Source organism: Physeter macrocephalus, chromosome 2 (assembly GCF_002837175.3).
Source record: "Physeter macrocephalus isolate SW-GA chromosome 2, ASM283717v5, whole genome shotgun sequence".
Lineage (NCBI taxonomy): Eukaryota > Metazoa > Chordata > Mammalia > Artiodactyla > Physeteridae > Physeter > Physeter macrocephalus.
Genome location: NC_041215.1, coordinates 93,094,504 through 93,111,751, shown reverse-complemented (window position 1 = coordinate 93,111,751; position 17,248 = coordinate 93,094,504). Strand labels below are relative to the sequence as shown.

General features: G+C 34.0%; 1 protein-coding gene across 8 annotated transcripts in view; it reads right to left on the bottom strand.

The window, feature by feature from the left end:
• The window catches only part of GULP1 (GULP PTB domain containing engulfment adaptor 1), a 277,575-nt gene that overhangs the window by 34,639 nt on the left and 225,688 nt on the right, over positions 1-17,248 (bottom strand). For all 8 annotated transcript variants that reach the window (XM_028479919.2, XM_024115603.3, XM_028479893.2 and 5 more), the window contains 2 exons: positions 15,484-15,582; positions 9,074-9,211 (listed from right to left, as the gene is read on the bottom strand). In XM_028479919.2, coding sequence (XP_028335720.1) covers positions 9,074-9,211; positions 15,484-15,582 — 237 coding nt within the window. The remainder of the gene's footprint in view (positions 1-9,073; positions 9,212-15,483; positions 15,583-17,248) is intronic.

Sequence of the window (17,248 nt, the reverse complement as noted above, 5' to 3'; positions counted from 1 at the left end):
TGGTGGGAATGTAAATTGATACAGCCACTATGGAGAACAGTATGGAGGTTCCTTAAAAAACTAAAAATAGAATTACTGTATGATCCAGCAATCCCACTACTAGGCATATACCCAGAGAAAACCATAATTCAAAAAGACACATGCACCCCAATGTTCATTGCAGCACTATTTACAATAGCCAGGTCATGGAAGCAAGCTAAATGCCCATCGACAGACGAATGGATAAAGACATTGTGGTACATATATACAATGGAATATTACTCAGCCATAAAAAGGAACGAAATTGAGTCATTTGTTGAGACGTGGATGGATCTAGAGACTGTCCTACAGAGTGAAGTAAGTCAGAAAGAGAAAAACAAACATCGTATATTAATGCATGCATGTGGAACCTAGAAAAATGGTACAGATGAACTGGTTTACAGGGCAGAAGTTGAGACACAGATGTAGAGAACAAATGTATGGACACCAAGGGGGGAAAACTGCGGGGGGGTGGGGATGGTGGTGTGCTGAATTGGGTGATTGCGATTGACATGTATACACTGATGTGTATAAAATTGATGACTGATAAGAACCTGCTGTCTAAAAAAATAAATAAAATTAAATTAAAAAATTTTTTTTAAAAAGAAACTATACTCTGTTGTTGCTTGGGATAATATTCTAACATGTCAATTAGATCAAAGTGGTGGGTATTATTTTTTCATTTTTTGTAAGTTTATTTTTTTCTATTTGCTCTGTCAATTGCTGAGAATGGCATTAATATCTATGACTATGGGTGTCAATTTGTCTTTTACTTCCTGTAATTGTAGATTTTCTCCTTCATTTCTTAAAAATCAGTGTTATTAAATGAAACACAGTGGCCCTTTAATCATTGTGGGCTTTATCTCAATGTCTGGTAATATTCCTTGCCTTGGAGTCACCTTTTTGATATGAGTATAGCCACACCAATTTTCTCACACTTATTGCTTTCATGGCATATGTTTATTCAATCTTTTGTTTTTTACCTATATTTGTCTTTATATTTAAAGTGTGTGTTTTCTAGAGACCAAAAAGTTGGATATTTTAAAACTGCTGCCTAATAATCTCAGCCTTTGATTGGTATATTTTTACATTTATGTTGTTCTTTATTTTCTATTTGGTCCACCTGCTTTTATGTTGCTGTTCTTTTCCTGCCTTCTTTAAATTTCATTAAGAAAAATTCATTTTCCATTATATTTTCTCTATAGGCTTTTAGTTATTTGCATCTGAATTACTTTTAGTGGATTGCTCTAGTGATTACAATATGCATCCTTAAGTTACCAGAGTCCACTTACAGTTAATATGGTATCATTTCACATAAATAATAACCTTGAAATAGTGTAAGTTTATTAAGTCCAATAGTATACATCCTTTGTACTATTACTGTCATTTGTTAACATCATGATACAAGGCTACAAGTTTTGCTTTAACCAGTTCTGTTTTAAAGAATGGACAGACATTTAGTCACAATTTTTCCAGTGCTTTTTTTTCTTTATCCTTTTTGCACATTTGAATTTCCTTTTTGTTTCATTTTCCTTTGGGTTAAACAACTTCCTTTAGCATACCTTGAAGCACAGTTCTGCTAGTAATAAATCACTCCAGTTTCATTTATCTCAAAATAAAGACTTAAATTTTGAGCCTTCAATGGGTGTAAAATTCTGTTATGACAGCTCTTTACTTTATGCATGTTAAAGGTATTGTTATATTCTCCTCTGGCCTCTACTGATACTAATGAAAAGTCAGCTGCCATTCATACTACTTTTTTATCTGTATGTAAAGATATGGCTTTTAAAAAATTTTCTGGATGATTTCAAGATCCATTCATTCCCTCAATCATTCTCTTGCTCTCTCTTTCTCTCTCCAACTCTCTTATAGATAGTCTGTGATATAATTACAGGTAGTTTTCTTTATAATTTATTCAGCTTGAAGTTGGTCATGTTTCTCAAGTCTGTAAATTGACAATTTTCACCACATTTGGGAATTCTTCAGCCAGTACACTTTTCTTTCTTACTTTCTCTCTCCTGTCTTCTTGTGATTTTTGTTTCACATATGTTAGAATGCTATCTTGTCCAGCAGGTGATTGTGGCTCTGTTATTCAATATTATTATTATTATTATTATTTATTTTCTCTGTTCGTTTGATTGGATAATTTCTCTCATCTATCTTGCAGATTACTGACCATTTTTTCTGCCATCCTAAATCTGATGTTAAGCTTATTTTTTTCTTTTCAGTTATTTTACCTAACCATTTAACTATTTTTTATATTTGCTATTTCTATGCTGAAATTTTCATGTTTACTTATTACTACCTTCTTTTCCTTTAATTTCTTGAATATACGTATAACCCACATTAAAGTCTTTGACCATTACAGATAAATTTAAAGTTTCCTTTAGCTCTTTAACTTTAATCTTGGTCCCCTCTAGTCTTCATGGAGGTAACAACTATAATTTGTTTATCATTCTGGAGGTTATGGCTTTTGCATATATTTACATATATGTATATGTTTACATATGCTCTAAGGGTATAATAATACTAAAGTTTGTTTATGGGAGCAACCTGTAAGTCTAAAATTCCTCATTACATATTAAATTCAGTTATATCAGTTATATTCATTTTACCAATAATAATATTAAACATAAATCATATTAACTTTGCAAGAAACACAATGTTCTATATCAGAAAATTATTATTTATTGCCATAAACATGTAATATAAGCTATTAAAATTCCTCTAAAATCATATCCACAAATCTATGACAGAAATGACATACTCTAATGGTTTTTCACTGGCTGTCTAGAACAAAAACATTTTGGTTATATATGAGTCAGATAGCCCCCCCCCCAAAAAAAATCCCCAATCCTACTAAGTTAAAGAAGTTTCCTTCTTTTCCTATTTTTCTGAGATTCTTTAACCATGAATGGGGATTGATTATTTTCAAATATTTTTTTAAACATTGATAGGATCATATACTTTTCTTCTTTAGCCTGTTAATATGGTTAATTATATTGTTGGATTTTTTATGTTGAATAAAACTTACATCCCAGGAACAAACTCTACTTGGTCTTGGTGTATAATTCTTTTATATATTGCTGAATTATATTTAATATTGTGCTAGAAATTTTTGCATCTATATTCCTGAGGGATATTTGTCTGTAGTTTCCTTTTTTTGCAATATCTTTACTTGGTTTTGGTGTCTGGAAAATAATAGTTTCATAAAATGAATTTGGGGAATTCTCTCACCTCTTCTTTTTTCTGGAATAGCTTGTGTCAAACAATGTTAACTCCTCTTTAAGCATTTTATGGATTCTTCCAGTGAAACTATCTAGGACAGGAGATTTCTCTTTTAGTAAGTGTGAAATTATAAATTCAATTTCCTTTATAGTTACAGCGCTATTCAAATTATCTAATATTGGGTGGTATGCGGTAGTTGATTATAGCACCCTCTTATTATTTTTTGACACCTGGAGGGTCTTCAGTGAAATCCCTGTTTCATGCCAGATATTGGTAACTTGTGTCTTTTTTTTTTTTTGCTTTTGCTTTGCCAATCTTAACTGAAATTTTGTTACTTTTATGATCTTTTAAAAAAACAGCTCTTTGTTTCATTGATTTTCTCTATTGTTTTTGTTTTCAACTTCATTAATTTTCTTCTATTATCTTTCTTATTTTCTTCCTTTTGCCTACTTTAATTTGATAAGTGCTTGAGCTGGGAGCTTAGATTATTAATTTGAAACTTTCTGCTTTCAAATATTTTAACTTAGTTGTTAAAATTTCTCTCTCAAAACTGTTTTAGCTGAATCACATAAATGCTGATATGTTCTATTTCATTTCTATATAGTTCACACATTTAAAGTTTTTCTTCTTAAAGATTCCTCTTTAACATATGGAATGTTTACAAATGTGATGTCTTTTTTGATATATGGAAAAACAAAACTTCCAAGTTTTTGAAGACTTTCCTGTTATCTTTCTGTTATTGATTTTTAAGTCGATTTCTTCGTTGTCAGAGAAACACATGCTTTATAATTTCAACTCTCTTAAACTTTTGAGATTTGTTTTGTAGCCCAGGATATGGTCTATTTTGGTACATGTTCCTTTGGCACTGGAAAACAATATGCATTCTGTTGTTATTGAAGGAAGTTCTCTTTAGTTGTTAATTAGATTCCATTGGTTGATGATGTTGTTGAGTTCTATATTCTTGATGATTTCTGGTCTAGTTTTTCTATTAATTTTAAGAAAAGGGGTGGTGAAGGCTCCAACTATAATTGTGTATTTGTCTATTTACCCTATATTTCTTTTCAGTTCTATCAGTTTTTGTTTCATTTATTTTGCAGCTCTGTGATATGATCATGTAAATTTAGGATTGTTATTCTTCTTGGTGGTATGACCCTTTTATCATTAAATAACGTCCTTCTATGTCTCTGATAATTTTCTTTACTTTGAAGTGTACTTTATCTGATATTAATACACTTACTTGTGCTTTCTTAGAATAATTTTTGCATGATACATCTTTTTTCATTATTTTATTTTTAACTTTCTTATATCACCTGTATCATTATACTTGCAGCAAGTTCTTGAAGACAACATATATCTGGGTTTATTAAAATCTACTCTAGCAATCTCTTTTAATTAGTATACTTAGACCACTTACATTTAATGTAATTTTTGATATATTAGAGGTTAAATTTCCATTTAAATTTTTTTCTTTTCTGTTATTTCTATTTTTTCTCTTTCTGTTTTCTTTTCACTGAATTTCTATGGGTTTTTTTAAACATTTTTATAATAAAATTTTGATTTACCCATAGTATTTTAAAATGTATCCCATTTTATAACTTTTTTAGTAGTTGCTCTGGAATTCACATTATATTTATACAACTTATCACAGTCTACTAGTGCTGTCATTTTTCCAGTTCAAGAGAGGTGTAGAAACCTTACCTTCCTTTACATCCCTTCAACTTTCCCTGTTTATAATATAATTGCCTTACATATTTTCTATATATTCATTTAGAATCATATCAGAAAGTATTTTTTCTTCTACTGTCAATCATAATTTAGAAAACTAAAGATTTACCCATATGCTTGCTTATCCTGTTCTTTTTTCCTTCCTCATGTTCCAAGCTGCCTTCTTTTATTGTTTAGAGAACTTCCTTTAGCCATTCACTTAGGGTAGATCTGGGAGTCACAATCTTAGTTTTCCTTCATTTGATAATTTTTTGATTTCTCTTTAATTTCTGAAGTATATGTTTTTTTCTGGATATAAAATTCTGGTTTGACAGAACTCTTTTTTTTTTTCACTCAAAATATACTGTGCTACTTCCTTCTCACCTTCATGGTTTCTAATAAGGAATACACTATCGTTTGAATTGATGTTTCTGCTATAGGTAAGGACTAGTTTATCTCTTGCTGCTTTCAAGGTTTTTCTGTCTTTAGTTTTCAGAAGTTTGATTATGTATGATGTGACTTGGTGTGGAATTAGTTGGGTTTATCCTGTTTGGAGTTCATTCAATTTCTTGAATCTATAGGTTTATGTCTTTTGCCAAATTTGGGAAGTTTGCAACTATTATTTCTTCATGTGTTTTTTTCAAGGCTACCTTTTATTCTCTCTCTTTCCAGGACTCTGATGACACATGAATGTTAGATATTTTGTTATAGTCTCACAGGTCCCTGAAGTTCTGTTTTGTTGTTTGCTTTTCTATTGTTTTGTGTGTATGCCTGTGTGCACGTGTGTGTGCATACATATGTGTATGCTTATTATCTCTGTGTTGCTCAGATTGGGCATTTTCTATTTTTTGATCTTCTAGGTTGCTGATTCTTTCCTCTGTCCTCTCCCTTCTGAGCCCATATATTGCATTTTTTATTTGGCTATCGTATTTTTCAGTTCTAATATTCTCATTTGGGTTTTCTTTATATCTTCAATTTCTTTGCTTTGATTTTCTATTTCTTTGATAATACTTTCTACTTTTTGTTTCAAGTGTGATTGTAATGGTTTATTTTATTATTTTTATGTTGTCTGTTTAAAAAATTTTGTCTGGTAACTAATATCTCTCTCATCTCAGTGTTGAGATCTACTGGTCATCTTTTTTCATTTAGTTTATTTTCCAATTCTTGATATGATGAGTGATTTTCAGTTGAATCCTGGATATTTTAGATATTATGTTATGAGATGCTGGAAATTATTTAAACTTTGTGTTTGGGTGGCTCTCTCTGACACAGTTCCAGTAGGGGAATGGGAATGCAAGAGCACTGCCTCATTACTGCCTGGTGGGGATAGAAGCTTAGCTTCCTTACTTGGCCTCTCTTCATTACTGCTTAGCAGGGCTGGGTACCCTAGCTCCCCACATTATCCTTATTGTCACCATGGAGGGAGACTCATTAACACAACATGTTAACAAAGTAGTGAACTCCAGTCTCGTGGCATGCTAAGAGGGGCTTCATCTATCTTTCAAACTCTCAACAATTTCATGGAAGTACTGAAAGGATAAAATATAATCAATATATAAGACAAGGCCCCTGGAACAGGTCACAGATTGGGAGCAAGATAGCATGACTGGACAAGTGTTACAATGGCAATTAAAGGTATTAAAATTTCAATCCTGATTCTGTTATCTCCTAGCTTTGTAACTTTGGGAAAGTCACTCAACTTCTCAAGCTTTGGTTTCTTAAAATAAGAGGAAGAGTTGTGTTAATCGGGCCATAATTTATTTTCCTGTTTTAATTTTCAATAACTAGGAAATGAGAATTAGAGAGGATGGCATTTCAAAATTCTGCATACATATAAAATCAATTTTATGAATATAGACATTGTTATAATTAGAGCAAATAAAACTTTGAGGTGAAAATGATATAATGAAACTTTGAGGAAACATGTCCTCTTTAAGCTAATGAAAGTGATGCCAACTTATAGTTGGAGAGATATCTTGGATCCTTGCTTTTCAAAGCTCAGACTTCCATCTACCTGCAGCAGAATCACTTGGTGGACTTGTTAAATGTAGATTTCCTGAGCTCCAGCACGAATCAATATGAACTTATTTTTTGTAGTGGGAACCAATGAGCTGTATTGTAAAGTGTCCTCCATTATGCACACTAATGGTTGTGAGCCACTGCTGTAGGCTTCAAGAAAATATTTTCAACCTTCAAGAAAAAAGAAATCTAATATGGTATATCCAGAGAGCAATAATGGGTCAAGGAACTGAAATTCTGGAAATCAGCTACAAACAATTATGATCAGGGAGTAACAGAGTTTATACTTTGAAAACAATAAAAGTACATGGGAATTCTAGCAAGCTTATATGTTAAATAATCATGTAATAAATTTGGAGATCAAAGAAAGATAAGACATGTGACATAAGGTTATAAGAAGACTAGTAATTATAATGGACTTGGGTTATGAATATTTCAAAGGACCCCAAGGAAGTTTATTCCTATGTGTAAGACAAGAAAGAAGGGCAACTGAATTTACTATTTGTCATAAGTGGTAAAAGGTTATAATATCTTACACATAGAAGATACTCAATAAGTATCAACCTTAATCTTCTCAATCACAGAGAAAACATCTGCAGCGATCATGGTTAAGAAGCATTTGGGACATTAAATATAATGCATTCATTTGATAGGATACATTTCAAAAACAACTTTTTAATTTCATGTAAAATGCCATATTGTTCACATAGTATTGTCTTATATGGATAAGCATATTTTTCTGATGAGATGTTTCATAATATTCATCAAATTCTCAAAACATATTATGATGCCGAGTAGATTAGCACATTAGTTTGCCTGTTTAAAGAACTACAGTTTAAAAGATACAGATAGGGCTTCCCTGGTAGTGCAGTGGTTGAGAGTCCACCTGCCGATGCAGGGGACACGGGTTCATGCCCCGGTCCAGGAAAATCCCACATGCCGCCGAGCGGCTAGGCCCGTGAACCTTGGTCACTGAGCCTGCGCGTCTGGAGCCTGTGCTCCGCAAAGGGAGAGGCCACAACAGTGAGAGGCCCGCATACCGCAAAAAAAAAAAAAAAAAAAAAAAAAAAAGATACAGATAATAACTTGCTCTAACTTTTGTAAATTTGTCTACATAGTCTTTTCTTTAAGGAAAAAATTCATTGAGCATCTATTGTTCACCTGATGCAGGAGTTACATGGACAAATAAAAGGATTTGTTTTTAAGAAGCTCATGTACTGAAACCAGAGAAATAAATTATATAATAGTGATAATATTAGACCCTGCTATTTTTGACAGTATGAAAAATGAGCAAATAAATAAATTAAGTTTCTTTCTGTCTAAGGCAATCATGTTGTTGAGGTTAGATGTTCTTCCTCAATTAAAGCTATCAAAGGCTACAATGTGTGTTTGTAATTCACATCTTATGTTTTATAACAGGACCTCGGACTAGGTTATGATTAGCATTAGCTTATGCTTGTAGTCAAGACATGGGGTTTTCCTTAAGAATCCAGATGATTAAAGAACTGTTAGTGAACTTAACTTTGGAATTCTCTAATTGTTCTTACTTGCTAAGAACTTTACATTCACAAGCTCAAACACAGGCACACACACATGCCCATACAATTCTACCACCTTTCATTATATTAAGGTTTCTGAATAATGAAAATCAAGAACCAGATTTTCAAAGTATTGGAGACTTTTTTGAGAAGCCATACACATTTCATTTCCTGGAGTTTAAAATATTTATTTTCATCAGATCCATCACATTCCAGAAAAAAAAAATCGATACTTTGGTTGCAATTACTCTTTTGCATTATATGCATATTACTAAATCGTATTTGAGTTTAAAATTTCAAATAAATCAAGTGATTATAAGACAAATGTATAACATAAGCATGACATTCTAAGAAAAGAAATTTGCATAAAAGCTTGTGCCCATGAACATGAGAATTTAGTTAAGGATGAAATCCTGAAGCATGTTCTCATGACAGGATGGATCTATTAGTGTAGTTAAGTATTTGCAGACTTTATTCATTTCCAAATACTTTACTAATGCCAGAAAGAAGATAATTCCTGGCTTGTAGAGCAGAACAAACCACCCTAAAACATCTGGCATACTTACACACTTTTCACTGTCAAATACATAGCACAAATGTTTATTTGACTCAGAATCTTTGCATATGAAAGTGAATATCCTCTTGTCAGTTTTATCATCTGCACAAAATGATATTCTGTGAAGCTGGCAATTGTGTTGAACTTCCTGTGAACATAGATGAAAATAAATGTAGTTGAAGAGATTTTTTTTTTCATTTTCTGATATACCAGCTGTGCTAATAACATACAACTTATGAAACATCATCTGTCATACCGTGATTTTAAAATTACATACACCTCAAACTTAAACAAATAAGTAATGAGATAAACCTCCTGACTTAGGATTAAGCTAAGATAGTCATTTCAATAGCACTTAGAAAAACACAAGGGAAAAGAGGATCAGAGGTTCATGGGCTTCCTGAGCTACAGGAGATTCAGAGACCATTACTTTAAATTGTGCAATTTTAGTTAGGAGGATATTGAGGTCTAGAGAGATTAAGATGCATCCACAAGGTTACAGAATTAGCAGAACCCTTTTTAACCAGAATACTTTTCATTTTATCTTACTGCTACTAACATTACAGTTTAAAACATTACTTCATTTGTACACAATTTCATATGAAACATACTACATATTACATATCTTCATGGTAACTCATACCGTCTTGAAACTCTTCTGTCTAAGGAAATCATCCTTGCAACTTCTGTAATGTTTTCCATTGGAGCGATGAATGAAGAAGATCTACACATCCAGCTTCTAAATTGCTGAATCAACCTTGTTAATCAGTAGAAAGATAAATACTGCATATATATATACATCAAATATATATATGATGTATATATATTTGATGTATATATATATACATCATATATATATGATGTGTGTGTGTATATATATATATATATATATATATATATATACACACACATCATATACTGCAACTATAGCATCTGTCACTACATCCTTCCAAGTTCAGGGTTTGACCTGCCAGCTTGCTGAGATTTTCTCTATCACTGTGATTCACATTACTGCCCTTCAGACTGAAAATGAGTACATATAACAAGTTAAACAAATAAATGCTAAGAGAATTTGTCTACAGCCTGCATTCTTGACTGCATAAAAAACAAATGGTAAGTCATCAAAGAGTTGTTTGCAAGCATGAAAATTAAAATGAGGCTGTATACTGTATGATTGTAAACAACTTACTAAGGCTTCTGATGAAGTCATCTTTCCTCTCTTGTGGTTAGTGCTGAGATGGACACTGACCATGTTTGTCTGAGATTATCCTTCTCCTACACTTTGCCTGATTGACCAGTCTTTTTCTCACTGGCATATCTTTGTTTTATTATTAATACAGTCAAACAATGGCCTTCAGCTGTACTGTAGCTCCCAAATACTGACAGCAGGTCTATGCCAGTTTACTAACTGTATAATCATGTTAAACATAAAAAGGACATATCATTGCTATACAATATAGAAAAAGGATTCATTTTTTTCCATTTATAGGAGAAATTGCAAGTATTTAACATGAAAACACATCATTTACACAGCTGGTGGTGAAACCTATGCAGTCCCTCATTCATTCACCAACCAATGTGATCACAGAAAGCCCTTGGTTATGACAGTTGGGAATCATCTTAAGTTCTGTTTAGACTGGCAAGAGGTATCTTTCTACAAAAGAAGACCAGGGTGCTGAAACTTATAATTTTATTACTTTTGTGAATTTTTGTTGTTGTGATACATCTTTATGATATAGTACTGATTTCTGGTGAGACAGGATAAAGAGACTCAGGAATACAATTAAGCACAGTGAGAACACAATTATCCTTTAACACTGACGATATATTATTGGAGTTGGAACAAAACATAAGTAAATCCCCAATTCACCTATACCACCTTTTTCCAGCAATGCAAAATCTCCTTTTGGAGGACAAGTGAGAAAAGCAAAAGGGGAAAAGACATAGAAAGAAAGATATTGGAGTCAACTGAGATTGCTTTTCACTTCCATTTCCATCCATCCAAATGGGATAGAAAAATGGTCTATTTTCTCTCAAATCCATTTGGTTAAGAATAAATTTTTTTTTTTTTTCTGTGGTATGCGGGCCTCTCACTGTCGTGGCCTCTCCCGTTGCGGAGCACAGGCTCCGGACGCGCAAGCTCAGCGGCCATGGCTCACGGGCCCAGCCGCCCCACAGCATGTGGGATCTTCCCGGACCGGGGCACGAACCCGCGTCCCCTGCATCCGCAGGCGGACTCTCAACCACTGCGCCACCAGGGAAGTCCTAAATTTTTAAATATATAAATATATTTACTATATAAATGTATAGTAAACATATGTATATTTTACTATAAATAAATTTATCTTAGGACCATCATATTTAATTATTTTTTTCCTAAATTACAGCTTATACCCAAAATAAAATATATGATAGATTTTTTTCTTATTCACTCACATCTCCTCAAATAGTGGTTCCTAAATGCATATCTGTGAACAGGCTGTATCAGAGTCACCTGGGGAGGTTTTCTTTGTTTTCTTGTTTTTTATAACATAGATACTAAGTCTTGTTCTGTAGATTCTGAATCTGAAAGGCCTGGGTGGTCTCCAGCAAGTTGCATTCTCAGGAGCCTCCTAGGGGCACTAATGCCCAGAAGAGGTGGTAATCCCTTTTTTAGATTACCTATATGTTTTTATGGATTCAAAAAATGGTATATTCTATAACAGGTAAAGAGTCAGACACTCTATATTCACATGTGATATATGAGTAAAGGGTCAGTTGCTGTCTATCCATATGTAATATAATAGAATTTATAAGACGTTTCAAAGATTTTAAAACTCCAAGATCACTCTTCAAGTCTGGCAGGGATGAAAATAGAGATGCTTCTTTCTCGTTAAAAGTTTGGAAAACTTACTTTTTTGGGAAAAAATTAAATTGGGTCTCTTTAAAATTAGCTATTAGACATAAGAAATTGAGACTTTGGGACAGGGAAGAAAAGCCATTGGTGTTATTGATTTGGGTAAGAAATACCATGAACAAAAGTCAGTTGGCTAATCACACTGAGTTGAATTCCAATTCACTGATGTTTTGTAAGTGGGGTTTAGGTTGGGAGAGGCATAGAGATTTGATAGTAAAAGTCTAGGCAACATAATGATATGGTTGACAGGTTGAAAACAGAAAACTCATTATTATGGGAGTCTTATTATGTGGGCTCCAGAATCACAAACCGGTAACATTTGCTACATATGCATTTCCCATGATCTGCTTCTCTGTGTCTTTTGAAATACACACACACACACACACACACACACCCCACATACTAAATCAGTGTTAGTCACCTTGCAGTATCCTTAAGTATCTATATTTTGTGATTTGTAAAGATATGCCATTATTAAACTGTTGATTCTAAACACTAATGACGTTCTCTTTAATACTGCATTTAATCATATTTGTATTTTCTAAATACTTAAATTTTGTATTAATTAATGAAAAATTTGAAGCATTCTAAATGTTCAATAAAAGGAGAATGATTTAGTAGATTATAATTTATAGATTATGGTATTGGTGAAATCGTTATAGCTTAGGATATATTATGGGTAGACTTGAATCAAAACAAACAAGAAGGGCTTCCCTGGTGGCGCAGTGGTTGAGAGTCCACCTGCCGATGCAGAGGACACGGGTTCGTGCCCCAGTCCGGGAGGATCCCACACGCCGCCGAGCGGCTGGACCCGTGAGCCATGGCCGCTGAGCCTGCACGTCCAGAGCCTGTGCTCCGCAACGGGAGAGGCCACAACAGTGAGAGGCCCGCGTACCACAAAAAAAAACAAAAAACAAAAAAACAAACAAGAACACATGTAGATGATACATGAAGTGTATTATCAGCCTTACATATTTCAAGGTATGCTTTGACAAGTCCTAAAATTCATGTAAAAAATTGAATTAATTACACACACATACATTCCAAAAGGGATCTATATGGTTTAGAAGAAATAAACAGGAACATGGCCTACAAATGACTTGTTCTACCTGGACATTTGCCACTATATATCCACTTAGTTTAAAAAAGGAAATACAGTACTAGGATTGTTTTTCTTTTTAATTGCATATAAGACTACACTTTGGTTGCTACATTTTTTACTACATTGTCACTCCATAACTTACTGCTTCCTTAGCCTACCGTTCTTTTGTAACTACCATCTGCCTAATGAGTTTATCTCAGCCATAATTTCAACTGCCTTGTTTCCCAGCAAACTATACATATATACATGAGCTTGAATAGATCAGACCTTCCACTTTCCTTTCGTCACTTCTTTTGTCTGCTTTCAGCCACCTCAGCAATAGTTACTTTGGGATAACCATAACAAAAGTGGTCTCCAATTCTTTGTTTTTATTTAATATTGAGTGTGGAGAATAGGAGGAAATTAGAACAGTTGAGGGAGGTCTTAGATTCATGGCTTGAGAGGTTTGAAAGAATGCAATTGTTCTTTATTTTGGAATTGAACAATAACTGGGTGCATCCATGCCATTGTCCAGTTGTCCTCAAACATATTATAAATGCAAAATTTCCATGGCAATTCTGATTCTGTAGGCTAAGATAGTATGTGGGACTTATTTTTGCAAATGTCTCAGTTATTTTTGATGCAAATATTCCATGGACTATAATTCGAAAGTGAAGGCTACTGACTGTAGCCTAGCAGCCTGTGCACTACACCAGAACACTTCAAATTTAAGTGTATTTAAAAATTACTATGTTTCTTCTTAAATTGCAGATTCAGTAGATCTAGAATGAGACCTGTGGTTTTACATTTCTAACAAGCTCCCAGGTGATGCTGATACTGCTGGTCCACAGACCACACTTTTAATAGCAAGACATCGTCAGGGGTTGTTATGCACACAGATTGAAGGGATTGGTGACAAATGCTGGACTAGTGAAAACTGCAGACCTGTGAAAATATTTTCATAATCTGTTTACAGACCAGGTTTCTTTGGGCTTTCAAATTGAATTAATTTGTCAGTAAGCATGCTATAGCATTAAAAGAAAACATTGATAATATATATTTGTAAAATAATTGGAGTTGAATGTAAGTCAATTATTCCAAACTGACTTTCATGGTCTTAACAAAATTACTAAACAATAATTCTGAGGCATTGGGAATAAAGTGTTATGTTTATTTTCTAGGTCTGCCATAACAAAATACCACAGACTGAGAGGCTTCAACAATAGATATTTATTTTCTCAGTTCTGGAGGCTTAAAGTCCAAGATCAAGGTGTCAGCAGGTTTGGCTTCTGCTGAAGCCTCTCCCCTTGGCTTACAGATGGCTGTCTTCTCGCTGTGTCCTCACATGGCTTTTCTTCTGTGCTCATGCATCCCTGGTGTCTCTTTCTCTTATCATAATGACACCAGTCTTATTGGATTAAGGTCCAATTATGACCTCATTTAACTCTAATTATCCCAAAGGCTCTATCTCCAAATACAGTCACATTGCGGGTTGGGCTTCAACATAGGAATTTTAGGTGAAAACAATTACATCCACAATAAGTACATATTAATAAATGTGAATCTAGAATAGATTATATTTTCCAATTTTTTTCCATTGGATCTGTAGGGGGGAAAGCTCTCAAATACAAGAACCTTAAGTTTACACTGTGTTATGGGCTGAATTATGTCCCCCCCCAAATTTATATGTTGAAGCCTTAACTCCCTGTACCTTAGAATGTGACTGTATTTGGAGATAAGGCTTGAAAGAGGTGATTAAGTTAAAATAAGGTCATTAGAGTCAACCCTCATCCAATCTGACTTGTGTCCTTAGAAGAGGAAATAAGACATACAAAGAGACAGGAGTATGCGTGCACAGACAACCATGTGACGAGGCAGCAAGAGGGCAGCCATTTGCAAGCCAAGGAGAGAAGACTCGGAGGAAACCAAGCCTGCTGCTGTCAGCTTAATCTCAGATTTCCAGCCTCCAGAACTGTGAGAAATAAATTTCTATTGTTTGAGCCACCAGGACTGTGGTATTTTATTATGGCAGCCTTAGTAAACTAATACACACTGATTATGTCTACAGGCAATAATGGTCGGTCCCGGACATTTTAATAAACAACATACAGCTTCTGTCTTCTTTCATACTCAGTGAACCACACTTACATGTGTCTCATTCAAGCTGATGAAGAAAAATTCCTAAATACAAGACCAAATACCGTTGAATACACTTTTAATATAAATTTTTATATCCCAAACATAGGCTGCAGAACAAACCACTCAGAAAGCAATTCCAAATGTTGTTTTTTCCCCTATAAATCCTATAGAGTTTTAAATTGTAGTTAACTGAGAACTCAACAGTTTCAACTGGTAAAACATTTTAAAATACTCATTAAAATAGGAGTGTAATTGCAATTAATTCAAGAGTAGAGTGCTTCCGATGTTTAAAAATGAGCCTTACCTTTGTTTTGGGTTCTAGAATTTTTACTCCATAAATTGATATTTGCAACTCAACTTTAGGAATTTTCTGGCCTTCAGATTTCTTGATATGTCTTGCAAACTACAAATGAAAATTTATTCACAAAACTGTAATTCTGTTTCTATAGAAAATGAACACATATATTTGGAGCTCATATTCAGTGTTGAAATTTCATTAAATAAATTATTGCCCATTACAAAGTATTTTTATAAACTCCACACAGCCCCCAAATATTTAGAAATCAAACTGAAGCTAAGGATTGAAGTAATTATCCCAGATAAAACACTCAGAACTAGACTCAGTCTAGAAGTATTTAAATGTCCTGGCTTTATCTGGCAATGCTATTCTCTCCCTACTTTCCTTCTCTCCTCCCTCCCCCACACCAACTTTCTTTTCAAGAAATAGAAGAGAACTATTGAAAAAAATTGTATTTATTACCCCTCTTGTAGGGGTTCAAGAAGTTATTTCCTAGTATAACATTTTGTTAGCATATGGATCACCCTAATTTGATTCAAAACAGAGTATCTGTAAGGCAGGATGGGGTTTCAGTCCTCTTTTGTGTGTCATATTTATATGCATTGTGTATTTCTTTCTAATGTGAATACACATGGTATAGTTCAGTCCCAGAGCAGAGAGTGTTTAAAGGCCTCTTTCTCTTTTCAGGATTTTGCACTGCCATGGAGAATAATATAATTAATGCATATAAGAATGCCTTGAAGTGTCTGCCTTGATATCCAGGGAGGGGATTACAGGGGAAGGGTTCCATTTGCTTTATTTCATTTTGGGTGGTACAATTTTTTAGTTTGCTATCTGTCCTGTTCTATAAATACACACAGCTTTTTTCTCGGTATTCAGCAGTCTTACATTCTGCACATAAATGTGACTAATTCATGCCAGAGAATTTTCTTTTTTGTCTTTAAGAAACTTGTTTTGCTTCAGTGCAGACCTTTAAAAATTATCCCAGCTCTCTCCCAAAGAAAGTGGATTAATTTGTTTCTCTTCCCTTCATAATCTTCTTCCTGTATTGGTATAATCAAAGCAATTTGGGGGTTTTCACATATGGAGGCTGACAAAATAAATCAGCTGCTTTCCATCTATGTGAACACGTCTGAACAAAGCCAGTCCCAAAGCTGGCCACAGAAGCAGTCTAAGCTGGCTTCCTGGGTGCTGTTCTTTTCCAGAAACAGAAAATGAGCAATAGCTCTTGAAGCCTTTTCCACATCTGGACACAACCATTCCTGTGACCTCTTTTAGTTTCCAAAAAGTCCGTCACAAAACAACCACTAAAACTTATCTGTTATGTCTTTTCTGCCAGAAAAAAAAGGAAAAAATGAACAAGGGGAGGAAGTAGTGGCTACAAGTAGAATAAACAAAGAGGGGAGCAAGGAGGGAGAGAGGGAGAGAGGGGAAACAAGAGAACAAGACAAAGAAAAAGAAACATAAAATATCTGATCTATGGCTTGTGAAACCTTTTCTTCTGCTTCATATCAAGATGAAATAATTGTGCTCCAAGAAGATTCAGAGATCATCCAATCCCATCCTCCCATTTCAAAGATGAGAAATGTAAGCCTCAGAGAAGTCAGTACCGTGGTCATAAAATGGATCTGTAGCAATCAGGCCTAGAACCTAGCTTTGCTATCTACTAATAACTCTTTTCTTTTGCCCAGCGCATTTTCTGAATTAGAAAAAAAAAACTTCCAGTTCTATTTTCATGTTTATCAAGGTTGATACTGGTTATTGGCCTTGA